This window comes from Pseudonaja textilis, chromosome 2 (assembly GCF_049901715.1).
Source record: "Pseudonaja textilis isolate UNSWEBS1 chromosome 2, rPseTex1.2, whole genome shotgun sequence".
Lineage (NCBI taxonomy): Eukaryota > Metazoa > Chordata > Lepidosauria > Squamata > Elapidae > Pseudonaja > Pseudonaja textilis.
In genome coordinates this window covers 30,521,626-30,538,907 of record NC_141991.1, presented here as the reverse complement: position 1 = coordinate 30,538,907, position 17,282 = coordinate 30,521,626, and the positions used below count along the sequence as shown (strand labels likewise).

The window sequence follows — 17,282 nt, the reverse complement described above, 5'->3', positions numbered from 1 at the left end:
TCCATTTACCTGTCACATAATAAAATTGGTTCATCCAGATTGTAGCTTAAATGCATTTTCCCCCTCTTACAGAAGCAACAGAGATTGTGTTGAAGGCTCAGATCTTAGCTGGAGGAAGAGGCAAAGGTGTGTTCAGCAGCGGTTTGAAAGGAGGTGTACATTTAACAAAAGAGTGAGTCTAGTAAATGCAACAAGCTTCTTTTTAATTATTGTTTCTTTGAACGGTTTTTAAAATATTCATCTAGTAATATATTAATTGATTCTTCTTTTTTTGCAGCCCTAAAGAGGTAGGACAGCTTGCTAAACAGATGATTGGATATAATCTTACAACGAAACAAACTCCAAAAGGTGGTGTTAGAGTTAAGAAGGTAAGAAAGCCTCCTACCTGTATCAGGTGCACTATGAAGGTATTGAGCCCATTACAGTATGTTATTGTTCACTATATATCTAATAAATATTCATATGGGAATGAACGGTACACATTACTTATTTACGTTCCTTCACTTTTTATGTTTTACTTTTTTTTTTTTTTGCTTATATATGTCAAATAAAAAACACATTCTATTTAGGTTTTCTTTTGTGGTCTAGCAGAATGGAAAGAGTTTATCCTCCACAAGTCATCTTTAGTTATATTTGTTAAGCTCTAAAGTATTTAAAAGACATAATGTACACCTTATATGTATAAGGTGACCAGTTTGATCTACAGAGTAGTCATGTTAAAAAATATCACTCAGGAAGTCTAGGAAAAATCTGTCAATTTTTTTAGTTCTTGTGGAACTAAAATGTTCAGAAAATGCAGGACTTGTCTATGAGCGTTCCAATTTGTAGTCGTGTGTGTGTATGTGTGCGTGTGTGTGTTGTGGTTCACCAGCAGCAGGTGCAGACGGCTGAGATCTCAGAGAGCGAGGACTCAGATGAGGCGCCTGCATGTGATGCAGGGATGGGGCCAGGACCATCAGGGAGTAGAGTGCTGCCTTCGGAGATAGTGGAGGTTGGCAGTAGTGATGAAGAGGTCCCTGAGGAGCCTGTGCCCAGGGCGTGTGCGTGCAGGGCTGCTCAAAGAAATGAGCAGCTGCAGCAGAACAGGCTATTCGGGAGTAAGGCTGCAAGGTAATGGTCCCTCCCTTAAGAGATAAAAGCCAGCTGAGAAACCAGAGTTCTCTGCAGGAAGCAAAGAAGTTTTTGCACTCAAGCCTTATGGACGTTCCGAGTATCTTGGTTGGTGTTTGGAGACTCTTTGTATTTGAAATATTTCTTAGTAACTTTATCTAGTATTCTTGGCAGCCTTGCACAATCTTGGCAAGGCTCATTCTTATCAGAGACAATTAGTTTGAAACAGCCTTTTAACCGTGAAGGAACAGAATTCATAAAGAATCATTAAAAGGTTTTGCTGTTCCCTCTGTTTCGTGTTGTTTCCTTGGAACAAGGTTTGGGTCAGAACAGTGTATTTGTTTTCAGAGATGCAACACCATCTTCCTAAATTGGCCTGAAAAGAGCAATTTCGCAGAGTAAGATGAATTGAAAGTATAGGTGTAAAAATATGCTTGATAGATGCAGTTGTGTTCATAGGATATGATGAGGTTAGGCATGCTCAAGAATGTAAAAATATAAACACACCTGGCCAAAATTTACCATAGTCAAGCATATGTTTCTTAAAAGGCCAATGCAAGTATTTTTGAGGTACTTGTAAGCAAGAGATGAAGATACACTCTTTTCAATTTCCCTGCAACTGGTTGCAGTGTTGTGTCTTCTTATAGAGAGATAACATTGATTTACAGCCCTTGATAGAGCTGTCTTCTATGAAACACCAAAAATTGGCTTAGATGATAGAAGATAACAGAGATCCATGAGAGAGCTTAAAAAACAAATATTAAATAATGTCTTATCCATAATTTAGTTAATGTTTGTGAAAACTGAATTCTTGATTTAAAACTTATTTCAGATTGCAGTCTCCATGCTTGTATGAAAAGGTTCATTGATTTCACTGAAATAATTAAATATAGGAAAATGCAAGAACATTTTAAAGATATAAAAACAACATTCATCCTTCCTAAACTATCCAGCTTATCCTGGTCATTACTTTAATGACCTTGGATATACTAACACAAAAGGTGGTTCTTTTACTTACAACTAAAATATGACTTATCCATGGTCAAGTTAAATTTGAAAAGGATGTTTCTGATTATATTAGCACACAAGTGTCAAGTCATTTGGGAATCAGTGATGACCATTATGATTATTAGTTGAGAAAAGACAGAGGCTATCAGGATATTGATACATTAAATCAGACATGACCAACCTACAGGCTGCATGCAGCCCCACAAGATTGTAAAATGTTAACATTCACTATATTATATATATTTATATGTGGTCCAATTTCTCTTCACTGAGTGTGGCTCAGGCAAGCCAACAGATTAGACCCCCTCCCATGTGTTAAAGCTTGCTTGTAATCTATTAGTGCTGACATAAAGTAGGCAAATTCTATATTGTAGTTTGTAAAAACTAAGAGAAATTGCCAAGTGGAATTAATACCTCTGGTTTTGTTCATTTGTTAAAAGAATATGATACTTTCAAACTTCAACAAAATTGTTTCCAGGATTTTGATCAAATAGAGAGTTGATTTCCAAAATAGAGTTTCCAACTTGTATGGAAGGAAGTTTCAAACTAGTTGACTCCCAGCAGAATTTTGCAAGTTCTTCAAAGTATTATCTGAGCTTCCCTAAAAAAATGGATTGCTCTTTTTCTTTCAATGGAATGGACAGGTTCTTACCTAATGACAAAATCTGGGCAATCATTTTGTTTTATTACAAAGATTAGGGAAGTCAGTTCACTTTCGGTCGAAGTGAGTATCTTACTGCTAATGCATGGATTCATCTATAGGGAAGAAATGTTCTTTGACTTGTTTCATCTTCTTAGCAATCCTTTCAGCCTACAAAGACCAAAAAATATACCATGTGCTAAAATACTACATAAATGTGATTCCTGATGGTATTTGTATGTGTCTTTGGAAGCGGTCATTTTAAAATGTTAGATTTAAAGTTGAGGTACCGAATGTTACACAAACTACTGCGAAGTTTATTCCTGAGATTTATTAGGATATAAAACAATATAGTGTACTGCTCCCCCATGCCTTGCTCCCATACAGCTAGAGTTCTTACCCCAACCAGAAGCCATATAATTATTACATCTCTTGAGAAGAAGTAGGGTTTCCAATAGAGAGCTCTCTCGTGAAATTCCATATCACAAGACTTCTTGAGAAAGTTGGGTTAGAAGTGACACAACCTAGTTTATAGTCCTGGGTGCAGATGGCCTCCTTATCAACCAATGAGCTTCTGAGAGTACATTTCTTTCCCTGCAGCAATACATAAAAATGTTAGTGCAAGATCAATCTATCTTAAATAAACAGAGTTTCCCCACGCCACCCCTGGCTCAGGTACTATTACATGGACAGCTATTTTATAGGTTTACATAAAATTCTCCTACGGCATCCTGACATTTGGAGAGCTTGGTTATCTTCAAAGACAGTTTCAGTATATCGCAGTTGATTTACCTGCCCCTGTTCTCCAAACAATAAAAGAATTTAACTTTATTGAAGTGTCATTTAGATGGATGGATTTTTAAACAAAAATAATTATCGTTTCTTGGAATAATAATCTATGGAAGGCATTACAGAAGGTTTCAATAATAAGGATATGAATTCCATCCCTTCATTTAAAATTTAAGTATTTTGTCTTATTCCTCCTAGTTCGGGGCAGTATTAATAATTTTATTAAAAAAATAAAATTTGCAAAGTTTTGTCTAAATGGGTAAACTTTTATGATTGGAATCAGGCTTCTTTGGTACATATTTGTATGTGGGGAGATATTCTTGCATGGACATGTAGTTAAGTAATTATGTATTTATGTGTGTGGGTGTGTTATATGTATATAGACCTGTTGTCTATGGATTGTTTCCCAGAGTAATTTTGTATACTGTACGTATAGAAAGATGCAGATGTAAATACTCTTGAGTATTGGTTTGTCTATATTGGAAGGTCCTGCTGCCTGTTTTATACAGAGATTTCATGTCTTAACTTTTACAGTATACAGTACAGAACATCATGTTACATCTCCATGGCATGTACATTTGTCTGCATGTATTGGAGAATCCTTTCTGTGTCTGTGTGGACTAAAGATTGAATTCTTTACCATCCAGATGCCACATTGAGATATGAAAGTGAAATAAGTACAGATTTTTACTATACTATGGATAAAGCAGAATAAAAAGTTGGTTAATCTGTCAGTGTATTGGACTACTGGATTTCCTTGGGAATTCCACTGGACAAAACAAAATTCTGTATTACTGAGCTATAATGAACATGTGCATGTATCCTTAGTTGTATGTCCAGATGGAATTCTATCACAAATAAAAGATGTTCCCGACACATGTCACAAAAAATGCCAAATTATAGTTCCTTGAGGGTAAATTTGAAGAAATGAGAGGGAGGGAGGGAGGGAGAAAAGGAAGGAAAGGAAAGTCTAAATGAGATGAGCAAGCACAAGATATACATCAACCAACAAGCTCAGAGAATGAACTTTCACCCTCATCCTATACCCGAGGTACAGGTATTCATCACTTCTGCAAAATTACATCAGCATTGGATGGAAGCACAGGAAACTTTTCTGGAAATTCCAGGTCTTCATCAGGAACAGCTAACTCTCAATATTTTCTCTCTGGATCAGAGGAACATTTCCTTCTTTTTAAATGAAAAATGAATTTCATATTAAATGTCAGTATTGTTCTACCAGATGATACAGGTTAGAGGTGGGCATGAAATGAAAACCATATCTTGTTTTGGGTACAGTGTGTCTTGGGATTTGGGCAGACATATTCCAACTAGGCTTGGATTTCCAGCTGAAATTTGGAACCTTTAGTTCCAAAAGTTGAATACATTCTGGATAGTCTTGTGAAGAAGGGAAGGTTGTTGTACTTGACCCCTTTCTCTTAAACATAGTAACATCAGCACTGTCTTTCTGTTGCTGCTGCCACCTCTTAATTCAAATGCAACTCAATGTAAGAGGCCATATTTACCTATCTCTACCACCAAAAGTCTCAGATTTTTTTTACTTATGCACATGCCTTTCACATTTGTCTTGCTTCCTGGAAACTGCCTGGACAAGTTTGTCCATTTTTCTTGGCAAGGTTTTTGAGAAGTGGCTTGCCATTGCCTTCTTCCTAGGGCTGAGAGAGTCACTGACCAAAGGTCACCCATCTCGTTTTGTACCTAAGAAAGGACCTAGAATCCATAGTTTCTACCCTGATGCCTTAACCATTACATCAAACTAGCTCTCACTTTTGTCATGTTTCAATTCAAGTGTGGTCCAGCATCTATCTATCTATCTATCTATCCTTCCTTCCTTCCTTCCTTCCTTCCTTCCTTCCTTCCTTCCTTCCTTCCTTCCTTCCTTCCTTCCTTCCTTCCTTCCTTCCTTCCTTCCTTCTTTCTTTCTTTCTTTCTTTCTTTCTTTCTTTCTTTCTTTCTTTCTTTCTTTCTTTCTGTTGCTGCTGCCATGTCTTCAAGCAGAGCATAACCTATCTTCTTCCACCCATTTCTTCCTTTCTCTTCCTGCGGTCATGTTTCTTTATTGTCACTATTCTATGTGTATTTTATTTTCTCCATGTTTATCTTTTCTCTCTGTGCCCATCCATCCCTAAGAGAGATAATGTAGAATTCCTAATCTTGCAATCAAGATATTTAATACTTATTCCTATCAGAAGGCTGAATAAGAAAGACCATCCCATGTTATGAATATCTTCCTGAGGTTATTAAAGCTGCCATGCCTTTAAGATGCTATCCTATTCTGGATAGTATAGCAGCTCCATCTTAACAATTAAGATAATACACAATTTGTAATTTTGCATAGTGTTTATAACATGTGAATTATGTTAGTTGTTTGCTTAATATACTACTGAAATTATTGACATGCATTATTTCTGATTAATTCTTTCACATTCTAAATGAGATTCCAATGACTTGATGTAGATGTTACAATTTCAGCAGTGCTGCAAATATTGTGAGCATATAGTGTGAAATGGTTGGGTTGTATTTATTATAGATGTGAATACGCTTTAGTCTAATCTGTTCCGCAAAGTTGACAGTTTTTTCTTGGTCTAAAGAAGAAGGAGACAACTGTATTCGAACCACTGCACCACTATGGCTCTAAATCTACTAATCTCCCAAAATTGAATCACTGTCTTCACCATACGGGATAATCTGTATTGTGGGTGATTCTGCTGAGCTAAGCCCAAGAGCGGTATGGAACAATCCTCCACTACTCACTTCTTTATTTGCATATACAATAGACAGAATTTTGCCAGACTAAATTCTTACTATTCTCACACTAAAGCACAGGTGTCGAATTCGCCACGTCACATTGCCATCATGTAATGTATCACAGTGTTTTTTCCTTTGTGGAGCTGGGGTAGGCGTGGCCTGCACGTGATGCATTCGTCCCGCAGGCCACCAATTTGATATCCCTGCCCTAAAGGATATACTGTGGGAGATTCTAGGTAGAGGCTATCCTCGCTTTCTTGCCCTGTCTACTAACCAGCTCTGGGCTGGGCTGCCTCTTCTCTCTCATCCCGCCCCTTTCTGGAATGTTCCCTCTGGGAAACTGCTCCTGGGATACCATCTCTCTCAGATTGTCATAAGTTGAAATGGAAAGGTATACTTTCCATTTACACGATGATAATATAATAAGGTACCCACATTTTAATGAAATAATTAATTTTATAACACATTACTGAAGGATTCCAGAATGTGGGTTGAACTCTGGCATTCTGTTATTACAGATGCTAGATTCTCTTCCTCATTTGGAAGACTTTATTTCTTATACAGCCAATAAAATGAAAAGACTGTTGGATCTTGTTAGCCAAGGCATACTAATAATACATTGTCAAATTATATTTTTTAGGTTATGGTGGCAGAAGCACTAAACATTTCCAGAGAGACATATTTTGCAATATTAATGGATCGAGCTTGCAATGGGCCTGTTCTTGTTGGTAGCCCACAAGGTGGGGTTGATATTGAAGAAGTAGCTGCAAAAACTCCAGAACTTATTTTCAAGGTACATTTTAGTTTAAAATTGTTTGTGTTCACGCAAACTGCACTGTTATATTCTCTTTGAATAAATAATCAAGTCTGAGTTGATGTGACTATTAATAGAAGACCTATGATGATATCTGTAAAGCATTCCTCAAATGTTCCAGATGTTTTATATACATTTATATTGATGCATCCAGAAGGAGAGCTAATGATTTTTAATATTTGATTTTAATATTTAGAAGCAGTCCAAAGTCTTTCTTTGGATGAGATGGGCAGCACACAAATGGATTGAATAAAATAATAAATAAATTCGTGTAGATTTTGATACATATTTAACCTGAACAGGAGCTAATATGATTATCAATAACCTTTGTGCATCATGACATTATCACACAAATTATTTGAATTACATACAGTAGTCCTCAACTTATAACAGTTTGTTTAGTAACTTTGAAGTTACAATGGCACTGAAAAAAAGTGATTTATGACCATTTTTTCACATTTAAAACCATTGCAGTATCTTCATGGTCATGTGATCAAAATTCAGATGCTTGGCAACTGACTCATATTTATAATGGTTGCAGCGTCCCAGGGTCATGTGAGCACCATTTGCAACAAGCAAAGTCAATGGGGAAGACAGACCATGTCAGTAACTTAACAACTGTGGCAAGGAAAGTCATAAAATGGGGCAAAACTCACTTAACAACTGTCAAGCTTAGCGACAAAAAATTGGGGGCTGAATTAAAGGACTACCTGTACTTCCAGGTACACAGTTTTTTTATTTCATTTGAACAACAGTGTAACCATTCTCATATGCTAGAGCTTGTACAGACACTTCCACGCTCTATTAATCTATTCATCTTTACCTCCCATTAAAAGCTCTTACTTTGAAGAGATCGTTCTACTACTTACTGCAGGGTTTCCCAAACTGTGAGATGTACCTCTCTCGGGGAGGTGCAGACAGAGTCCAGGGGAAGTGTGAAAAGCCTTACTTAAGTTACATTGTTGGACTAAATCCACCAATGCAATGAAATGTAAGTTTCATTGCATTGCTTTCATTGTTCACTCTGTATTTTTAGGGGAGGTATGAACAATAATATACTACTGAAGGGAGGTGTTGTGGTAACCCGACTTATGGAATAGCAGATCTAAAAAAAAAAAAAAAGATAGGTCCACCTATTTATTCATACTTTACATTTATAGCAGAATGGAATGTGAGGATTTTCAGAAGTGTCTGAATGTAGTACAAAGTGGGACATGACCTTGGAAGAGTTTATAATAGTTGCAAATTACTTTTGCTAATTAGTAAATTTTGTAAGTTAATGAATATTAACTTGGTTAGATTATTCTTTTTTTGCAGTACAGTTCTTACATGCCCGTTGAAGAAAGTTTAATTGTATATAATGGGAATTATAGCCTGGTAAATGGACTAAAAAGGGTGTTGGTACTTACCTGACACTCCCGTTCTCTTTGAGCTGTGAAGAGCATCCAGTAGTGGGAGGTGCTTCAGTCTCTGCATGTGTAGGCTGGGCTTAATTTCTGGAACGCTCCTCCTCCTCCACAGGACTCCTCCCCAGCGTTCCCCAGTTTTGGCGAAGATCAGAGAAATAAATGCCCTCGTCCTCAATGCCCTAACACATTTGTTGGCTGAAACAGGACCTCACCAGATGGAAAAGGGGTGGGTCTGGATGCTCTTCACATCTCAAAGAGAATGGGCATGTCAGGTATGCCCTATACTTATCAACGCCCTTTCTCCCATAAGCTGTTCAGAGCATCCAGTAGTGGGACATACCAAAGCTTGGCCTGTCCTATAGGAGGGACTCCGTCTGGCCTGGAAACCCCTCCTGGTCCCTGTGGACCCGTTGCAGAACTCTTCTGCCAAAGGAGGCCTCAGCGAATGCAAACACATCTATTTTATAATGCCTAATGAATGGTGAAGGAGAGGCCCAGGTTGCGGCTCGACAAATTTCAGTTATTGGTGCCTGTGTGGCCCACGCTGCCGATGTTGCAGCGCTCTTTGTTGAATGAGCTGTTATGCCCCTGGGCACCTGCAGTGATTGAGTCTGATACGTTTTCGCTATTGTGGCCCGTAGCCAACGGCCTATTGTAGAAGATGAGACCTTGCACCCCTGAGTGTTGGGCTGAAATGACACAAATAAGGCTTCCGGGTTTTTTTGAAAGTTGCTGTGCGGTTAATATATATTTGCAATGCTCGCCTCACATCAAGCCTATGCCATTGTAGTTCCAACCCTTGGGATGGTCTGGGACAAAAATTAGGAAGTATCAGTTCTTGTGCCCTATGAAAAACCGAGTTAATTTTGGGAATAAAGGTAGGATCAGGACAAAGGACCACCCAGTCAGAATGGAAAACACAAAGATCTTGTCTGATAGACAAAGCTGCAAGTTCAGAAATACGATGAGCAGAAGTGACCGCTACAAGGAAAACTACTTTATATGTCAGAAATTGTAGACCTTTCTTGATTTCAAGGGTTCAACAGGGCCTTTGGTGAGTGTGACAGGTGGGATAACGGTGTACCTCTGGGGGGTGTAAATTTGTGGCTCCTCGAAGGAAGCTCTGTATGTGTGGATGATGGGAAAGAGATAGTAGACCTTCACAAGTGAGAACTGACGCCAAGGCCGCCACCTGTCTTTTCAATGTATTAGGTGATAATCCCTTGTCAAGTCCCTCTTGCGAGAACTCTAGAATTTGAGCCACAGAAGGAGAGATGGGATCAATTCGAGACTTGGCACACCATTTGCAGAAACTGGACCATGTGGCATTGTAAATGCGAGTTGTTGAGGGGCGTCTGGCGGCTTGGAAAGTGGCGATAACTCTGTTGGAAAAATTTTCGCTCTTCAGACAACTCCGCTCAACCTCCAGGCGGTCAGGTGCAACCATTGAGGGTCCGGATGTTGAAGGGGTACCTTGGTTAGCAAGACCCTGCCTGGCGAATTCTCCATGGTATTGATATGGATAGACTGCAGAGGTCTGCAAACCACGGCTGTCTGGGCCAGTAAGGAGCTTCTAGAAGTAGCTCCGCCCTCTCGTCTAGCAGTTTCTGGATGACCTTGGGAAGCAGTGGAAGTGGCAGGAATGCATACAGAAGCCCCGGGGGCCAACAACAGTGAAGCAAATTGAAGTTCTCCGCTCCTTGCGAGGGATACCTGAGTGTTGAGGGGGGAAGCAAACAGGTCCACCACCAAATGTCCCAACCGCCTCTTGAAACAGGGTCGGATGGAGGCGCCACTCCGATTGATCAATCGTGGCCCTGCTTAGTCAGTCTGCCTGTGTACTCGACAGGCCCGAAATGTGCTCTGTTCTGATGGAAAGTAGGTTGCTCTCCACCCAACGGCACAAGTGCTCCGCTTCCCACATGAGATGTTTCGACTGTGTGCCCCCCGTTTGTTTATGTGAGCTTTGGCTGTTATGTTGTCGGTCAATATTAGTATGTGCTGATTGCATACTTGTGGAAGGAAGCTGCGGAGAGCCAGGTGTATTGCTCGAAGCTCCAGCCAGTTTATGGCTGTTCTATGGCGGACCAGCGGCCTTGGATTGTGAGTGATTGAACATGTGCTCCCCATCCAAACAGGCTGGCATCGGTGGTGATGGTAAGTCTGTGTGGCTCTTTGAAGAGGCAGCCTCTGTTGATGACTGGTCTGGTCCACCAGAGGAGAGATATGAGGACCTTTGATGGTACCTTGACCTTGTATTTGGAGTTGCTTCGGCTGGAGCGCTGGTATGGGAGCAGGAACTCCCTGGAGGAATCTAGTGTGGAGCCAGGCCCAAGGGACGATAGATATACATGAGATCATCTTGCCTAACAATTTTGATAGTTCCGCTAGGGACACCCTCTTAAGACCCCTGATCTAGTTAATTAATTGCTGAATGCTATTTAGTCTATCTGGTGACAGGTAAATTTTGTCTTCCACTGTATCTATGACTGCCCCCTGATGGGTTGACCGAGTCGATGGTGTTAAATGATACTTTTTCCAATATATTGAGAACCCATGTTGTTGTAGGGATTGTAATGTGTTCTGAGTATCTCTGACTGCCTGATGATTGGAAGATGACAAAATCAACATGTCATCAAGATAACACTGGAGTCATATGGGGATATCTCGGAGATAGCTAGCACTGCGAGAACCTTCGTGAAGGTCCTGGGGGAAGAAGCTAGTCCAAAAGGAAGGGCCATATATTCGAAATGGTTGTTATTATAACAGAATCTCAGAAATTTATAGTGGGAAGGCCGAATAGCAATATGTAGGTACGCCTCTGCCAGATCTATGGACGTAAGGACGTCACCCTTTTTGATGCAAAGTAAGATAGATTGTAGGGTGTGCATTTTAAACTTGCGATATACTAAGAAACGGTTGAGACGTTTCAGATCCAATATTGCTCTCCACCCCCCCGAACTTTTGGGAACAACAAAAAGATATGAATAGAAACCTCGCCCTCATTGATTGGTAGCTACTGGTTTGATGGCTCGTATGTCCAGTAGATGATGGATAGCTGTTCCCATAAGATTACATTTAACCGGATCTCTGGAAACAGAGCATGACATGAAAAAGTCTGAGGGAGTAGATTGAAACTCCAGCGCAAGACCAAATCTGTTCATGTCTCTGACCAGGAATCAGATGTTGAGGAGTCCCATTGGTCCACAAATAATTTAAGGCATCCACCAATAGGAGCCGGGTCCGGGGAGAAAGACCTATTTCCTGCTCCTCGAAAGGATCAGAAGGACCTATTTCCTGCTCCTCGAAAGGATCTCTTTGATTGGCCACCCCTTCTGTTCCTATCCCCGAAGTCGGACCTCTCTGGCTGCTGCCCTGATCTGAAAGATGGGGGTCTCTGGTATCTGGGTGAGAAGAATCCCTGATAAAAGGGCCAAAAGGATCCTCTCCAAAAGGACTGTGGGTTTCTAGAATCTGACTTCCGAAAAAGAGAAAATAGAATTTTCTTTTTGTTTTGGGTTTCAATTAGAAGCGGGTTGAGGGCAGGGCCAGAGAATCTGTCTCCCACAATAGGAGATGAAGCCAGCTTGCATTTGTGCTTAATGTCCGCTTGCCAATGTTTTAACCATAGTAAGCGTCGCGCTGTGGCATTGTGAGGTAATGGCCCTGGCTGAAAACTTGATGCATAAGTTGCGTCAGCTGATAATTCAGCGGCTGCTATAAGTTCAGCAATATCTTGGTGCGCTCTAATGTTGGAATTAGGGACATGCTCCCGTAAGAGACGGAGAGAAGCACGGGTAAAGAAAGAAGTGGCCGGGGCCGCTCTGATGGCACACGCATCAGACTGATGGGCCCTGCGTAGGGCAAGCTCGGCCTGTTTTTCCTCCAGCTTTAATACCTCCAGCACTTCACTGGGAATGGAGGACGAGGATGCTAATCTCACTATAGGTTTGTCTACTTCGGGAGTATTCAACAATTTTGAGAAATCAGGGGCCAAATTAAAATATTTCCTGTCATATCCCATGGGGGCAGGGTACACCGCTGCAGACGCCCACTGTTTCTGTACCAGGTCTGAAAACGTGAGGAACTGGAATCACATCTGCCTTGACTACCGGTTGGTTGTAAATAAGATCTTCTGGTCCCACTTCTGAAGGAGTTGGAGTGGTAGAAGAGGCTGACTTGTTCAGGCGTGCAATGTTTTTTGCCTTAAACAAAAGTGATTTGAATAGTTGTGGGCAGAATAAGCCCGAAAATACCTGTTGATCAGGAATGAGGCCCTCATCCTCAGACATCCCACTTTCTAGGGGGTCTGCTTCTGACAAGGCCAGGTCACTGTCATGTATTGATCCTGATCCAATCTGTTCCGTTTGATCAATGTGATCCACTTCTTCCTCCTCCTCCTCCTGTGGCCCCTGGAGGGGCATGTCCCCCTGAAACTGTACCTGGGTATAATGTTGCTCCAATGTGGTCAACGACCTTAGAGATTGAGAATCATAATCAGTGGTTACCGGGTGTTCCCTGGTCAGAACTGCATGTTGAAGACATGCTGCAATTCCCTGGCGGATTGCCAGCTCCATCCATGCCTTCATTCTCTTTGGAACTTCCTCTGGAAGAATGTCGTCCTGTCGAAGACCGGCAGCCATCGGAGTGAATGTAGCTTCAGGAGCCCTTCGCGTGGTCTGTGTTCCAGGCAACTGGGCCTGTTGACTCTGGGAAATCAAGCTGTGTCTGGATAAGAGGGAGAGATCTAGGGGAGAAAAAGGATAGAAAGAGGTAAATGGTACTGGACTGGGGGGCAGAAGGTCCTGTGAGGACTTATCTATTTGCTTTTCTAATGCTATATGGTGCCTGTGGGCATCCTTTTCTGAAGCTTTAGGATGACCTTTTGTCTGCTTGGATTTGTGCTGAGATTTAGCTTTGACCCTTGATGTTGAGGGTTGAGAGTTTCTACCGCCAGCCGTTTTGAATTGAAAGAGATGCAGTTTGCTTGTTATTCACAGCGGTACTGTTGAGGCGGTTGGCACGCCCAGGGGCCTGATCCAAGAAGGGACCAGTTGCCCTGATAATATCTTATCCCCGTATTTTGTTTTGTTTTTCAATTAAGATATATGTATATATAATATGAGTCGTATCACAGTAATAATATATTTCCTTATTAAGATATTAATACTGAATATTTTATTATTATTACTATTATTGTTGTTGTTGTTATTTTTATTGGAGTGAATGAAAGTCACCAATATAGATAGATAGATATAGATATAGATGATATAGATATAGATTAGATATAGATATATAGATATAGATATATAGATATAGATATATGTTATGTCTCACCTGGACAAACAAAGTAATAAGTCCAAACTTCCAACTGAAACACAAATAAGCAGGCAAGCCCAGTAACTACAGGGTTAACTTCCTTAATCCAAAAACATTCTTGGCAGTCTCACGCCAGCTGTCTGCCAAGTCTGATAAGGAAGCATAAATCACGAGCCGACACCACACACAGGAAAAATGCAGAAGCTTCTATCCCAAATTAACAAGTTGTCCTGAACGAGGATCCAGAGCTAACACACCCACTTTTATTCCCTGAGGGGCATGTCAGTCTCTCATCTCAGTCCCTGATTTGTCCTTTCCTTCTACGTTGCATCTCACACCTATGCCTGCGTCTTTGCCTCGCATCAAACCAACATTCCTCAGTTTGATCCTTAGCCAGAGGCTCCGCTATGCTCTCCTAATTATCTGCCGACACCTGAGGCACAACCAGGGAGGAAGGTCCTGGGGAGGAAGGCAATTCCAAATCCTCCAGCAAAGCAGGCTCAAACCTCAAGGCCAAATCCTCCTCTTCCTCATTGCTCAAGTCTGTGTCTTCTAACAGAGTAGGCTCAAACCTTCGAGTCACAACATATACATATACATATACATACATACATACATACATACATACATACATATATATATAGTTTTCGTGGGTACTTACATGTATGGCATTCAGCTTTATTAATAGAGAAACAGCTTGATAGAGTGAATATCCAAACAGCCAAATTAAGAATGCCTGAAAGGCCAAGATAATAAAGAGAGGCCTTCAACAGCTTCCCTGCACAGGCGGACACAGGCCTGGCTGTTGTGCTGCTGGGTAAGGCTATGAGGGTTAAGCCAACACGGATGGCCTCAAATCTAATAAGAAAATGAGGTGTAATAATTCCCTAGGTTATTTTTTAAAAAAGTAAAGGCAAAAACAATGGCCATTATTTTTGGCGCGCATCTCAGCAACAAACTCCCACCACGTGGGGAAATGCCTCCGACGGGTTCTCCTTGTGGCTAAAAGGAACGGCGGGGGGAGGGGTAGAAAGAATTCTTACTGCTTTCCACACCAAGACAGCATTCCGAAGGGAAAACTCAAACGATATGACTCGGATGAGAGTGAAAATGCCCATGCCACTATTGCCGATATAGAGAAAGGCAATGCAGAATCACAATGGCAGGGGGTAGAACAAGCAGATGGGGGGGGCTCAGAGCAATGCCAAAGCCGCCCACCACTTTGGGTGCGAAACAGCACTGTCCGAAAATGCAAATTATCTCCGACGACCAGATGGAGAGAGCTAATGTCGGGAGATTGTAAAGTGGTTTGGAGGCTAAAAGCCTGAAAAAAAACGAAGTGGACTATATCCAAACCTGCTGAGTAATATTCCTGTTTCGGCCAAGGAAGAACAAAAAGCACTGCCTTTCCACAATGAGGCTGAGCCAAAACTGGGGAACGCTGGGGACGAGTCCTGTGGAGGAAGAGAAGCGTGCCACAAATTAAACCCAGCAGAGACTGAAGCACCTTCCACTACTGGATGCTCTGAACAGCTCATGGGAGAACTTGTAGCCTCAACAAGTACTCTTTAAAATATGAGAGTCAGTTGACAACCTGCACGTTCCAAAGTTTTCTTTATAATCATGAAGTAGGGGGGGGGGAGTATAGATTGTACCACTATAAAGGAAATATAGATTATTTAATTTCATCCCGATAAAGATATCTGTGATATCAGGGACCTTAATTTCTCTGTTTAGTGCAGTAGATGTACAGTACTTTAGAACTGACTTAGAATAACTTTATTGTCACGTTTAAATGTACATTAATTGGCATACATTAAAATGAAATTTTGTTGCATGCAACTTTCAAACCTCTACCTACAATATACACTACATAAACATAACAAAAACATTTCAAATATCATATCCAGTCTGAAGTGGTATAGAAAAACAATAGCAAAAGCATCTGATTCCTTTGATTTATAAATTAGCCTCCTATTCACTCAGCAGGTAAACACTGTATTTTTCAAATTGGTTACTCAAAATTCCTTTTCTTTTCACATGACAGTCTTCTATTATTTCAAATTATAGGAGTGAAAAATGGCTACTACATGAAAGAATGCTTAATGAGACAGTAACAAAGCTTAACCTGAGACTGGTCTATAAGTTTGTGAGCACATAACATTCTGTAAACAGCAACAGCAACAACAATAATGCATATTTGAACTGAAAAATTGAAGAAGAATATTGTTGGGCATTAACAACATTGCTTTGTTTCCGTGTCTAAATTGGTCACAAAAATTAATAGAATATGTATTCATCAATGCCATCTGTACAGTAATTAAAAGTGAAAACTGGTGTCAGATTGCCTTGTCAGCATGCCACCCTGAAGAATTTCATGATTTTCCAAGAGACTCTTTTTTCATGGAGAGTGTAGTAATTATAACATACCCTATAGCTTGCATTCTTGGAATTTTGGCAACTTGCCAAATATTAATTGCTAATTTGCAGAATATGTTAAGTATTTTTTTAACTGTTGAAATTATGTTTTCCAGCTGAATATTTTTATTTATGCCCTTTATTGTAACAGGAAGAAATAGATATTTTTGAAGGTGTGAAGGATACTCAAGCAGTACGGCTGGCAGAAAATTTGGGATTCAAAGGGCCTTTGCAGCAGCAGGTAACATTTTCAGGAATTAGCTTTTCACTATGCTGAGATGTCAGTCAATCATTTTGCTCAATCCAACTTTGAGAATTTTCTGGTTGCATATGTGTTGTGTTCCAGGCATTGATGTTCTCCCATGAGCTGTTCAGAGCATTCAGTGATGGGAAGGTGCTTCAGTCCCTTCTAGAAAGGCTGGGCTTAAACTTGAGGACACTCCTGCTCCACGAGACTCCTCCTTAGGGTCCTCAGTTTTAGCTCAGCCTTTCTTCAGACAGGTTGTGTTATTGTTTTCCTGGTCGGAACGGAACACTGGCGATTTAGCTGATTTAGCTGATATATTTCTCAGGTCAGGTAAAACCATAGTTTCTGTCACAACTAGTCCCCTGGGAACCTTCAAAAGTCATTTCGCTTGGGGTTGGTTTTTTTTTTACGTTCTAGCCTCCGGAGGCTAAAGCTGCCTTAAACTTCTAAACAAGGAAGCTTATCTCTCCGATCTCCCAGCCAGCTGAGTAAACGCTCTGTCCCTTCAAGGTTTGAAGCTTCAATTTAAAAGTGCAGCCTTTTTTTCCTTTTTATTGCAAGGCTTTCCCCGCAGAACATCTCAGGGCAGGCAATTAGCCCCTGCACCTTCCCGCTGAGCGGTTTTGCTTTCAGCAGGCCGGGCAGTGATAGCTGCTTTTGTTTTCATTCTGCCATGAGAAGGCCACCATTTTAAAGGCCATGTGGTTAAATTTGCTGAGTAATTGTTACTGTCTGTGAGGCAAGTTACCCAACAAGGTTTCC

General features: G+C 40.7%; 1 protein-coding gene across 2 annotated transcripts in view; it reads left to right on the top strand.

Annotated features, from left to right (window-relative positions):
* SUCLG2 (succinate-CoA ligase GDP-forming subunit beta) overlaps positions 1-17,282 on the top strand; it is a 229,682-nt gene that overhangs the window by 115,817 nt on the left and 96,583 nt on the right. For both annotated transcript variants that reach the window (XM_026722126.2, XM_087923634.1), the window contains exons 3-6: positions 73-172; positions 278-368; positions 6,954-7,106; positions 16,425-16,514. In XM_026722126.2, coding sequence (XP_026577911.1) covers positions 73-172; positions 278-368; positions 6,954-7,106; positions 16,425-16,514 — 434 coding nt within the window. The remainder of the gene's footprint in view (positions 1-72; positions 173-277; positions 369-6,953; positions 7,107-16,424; positions 16,515-17,282) is intronic.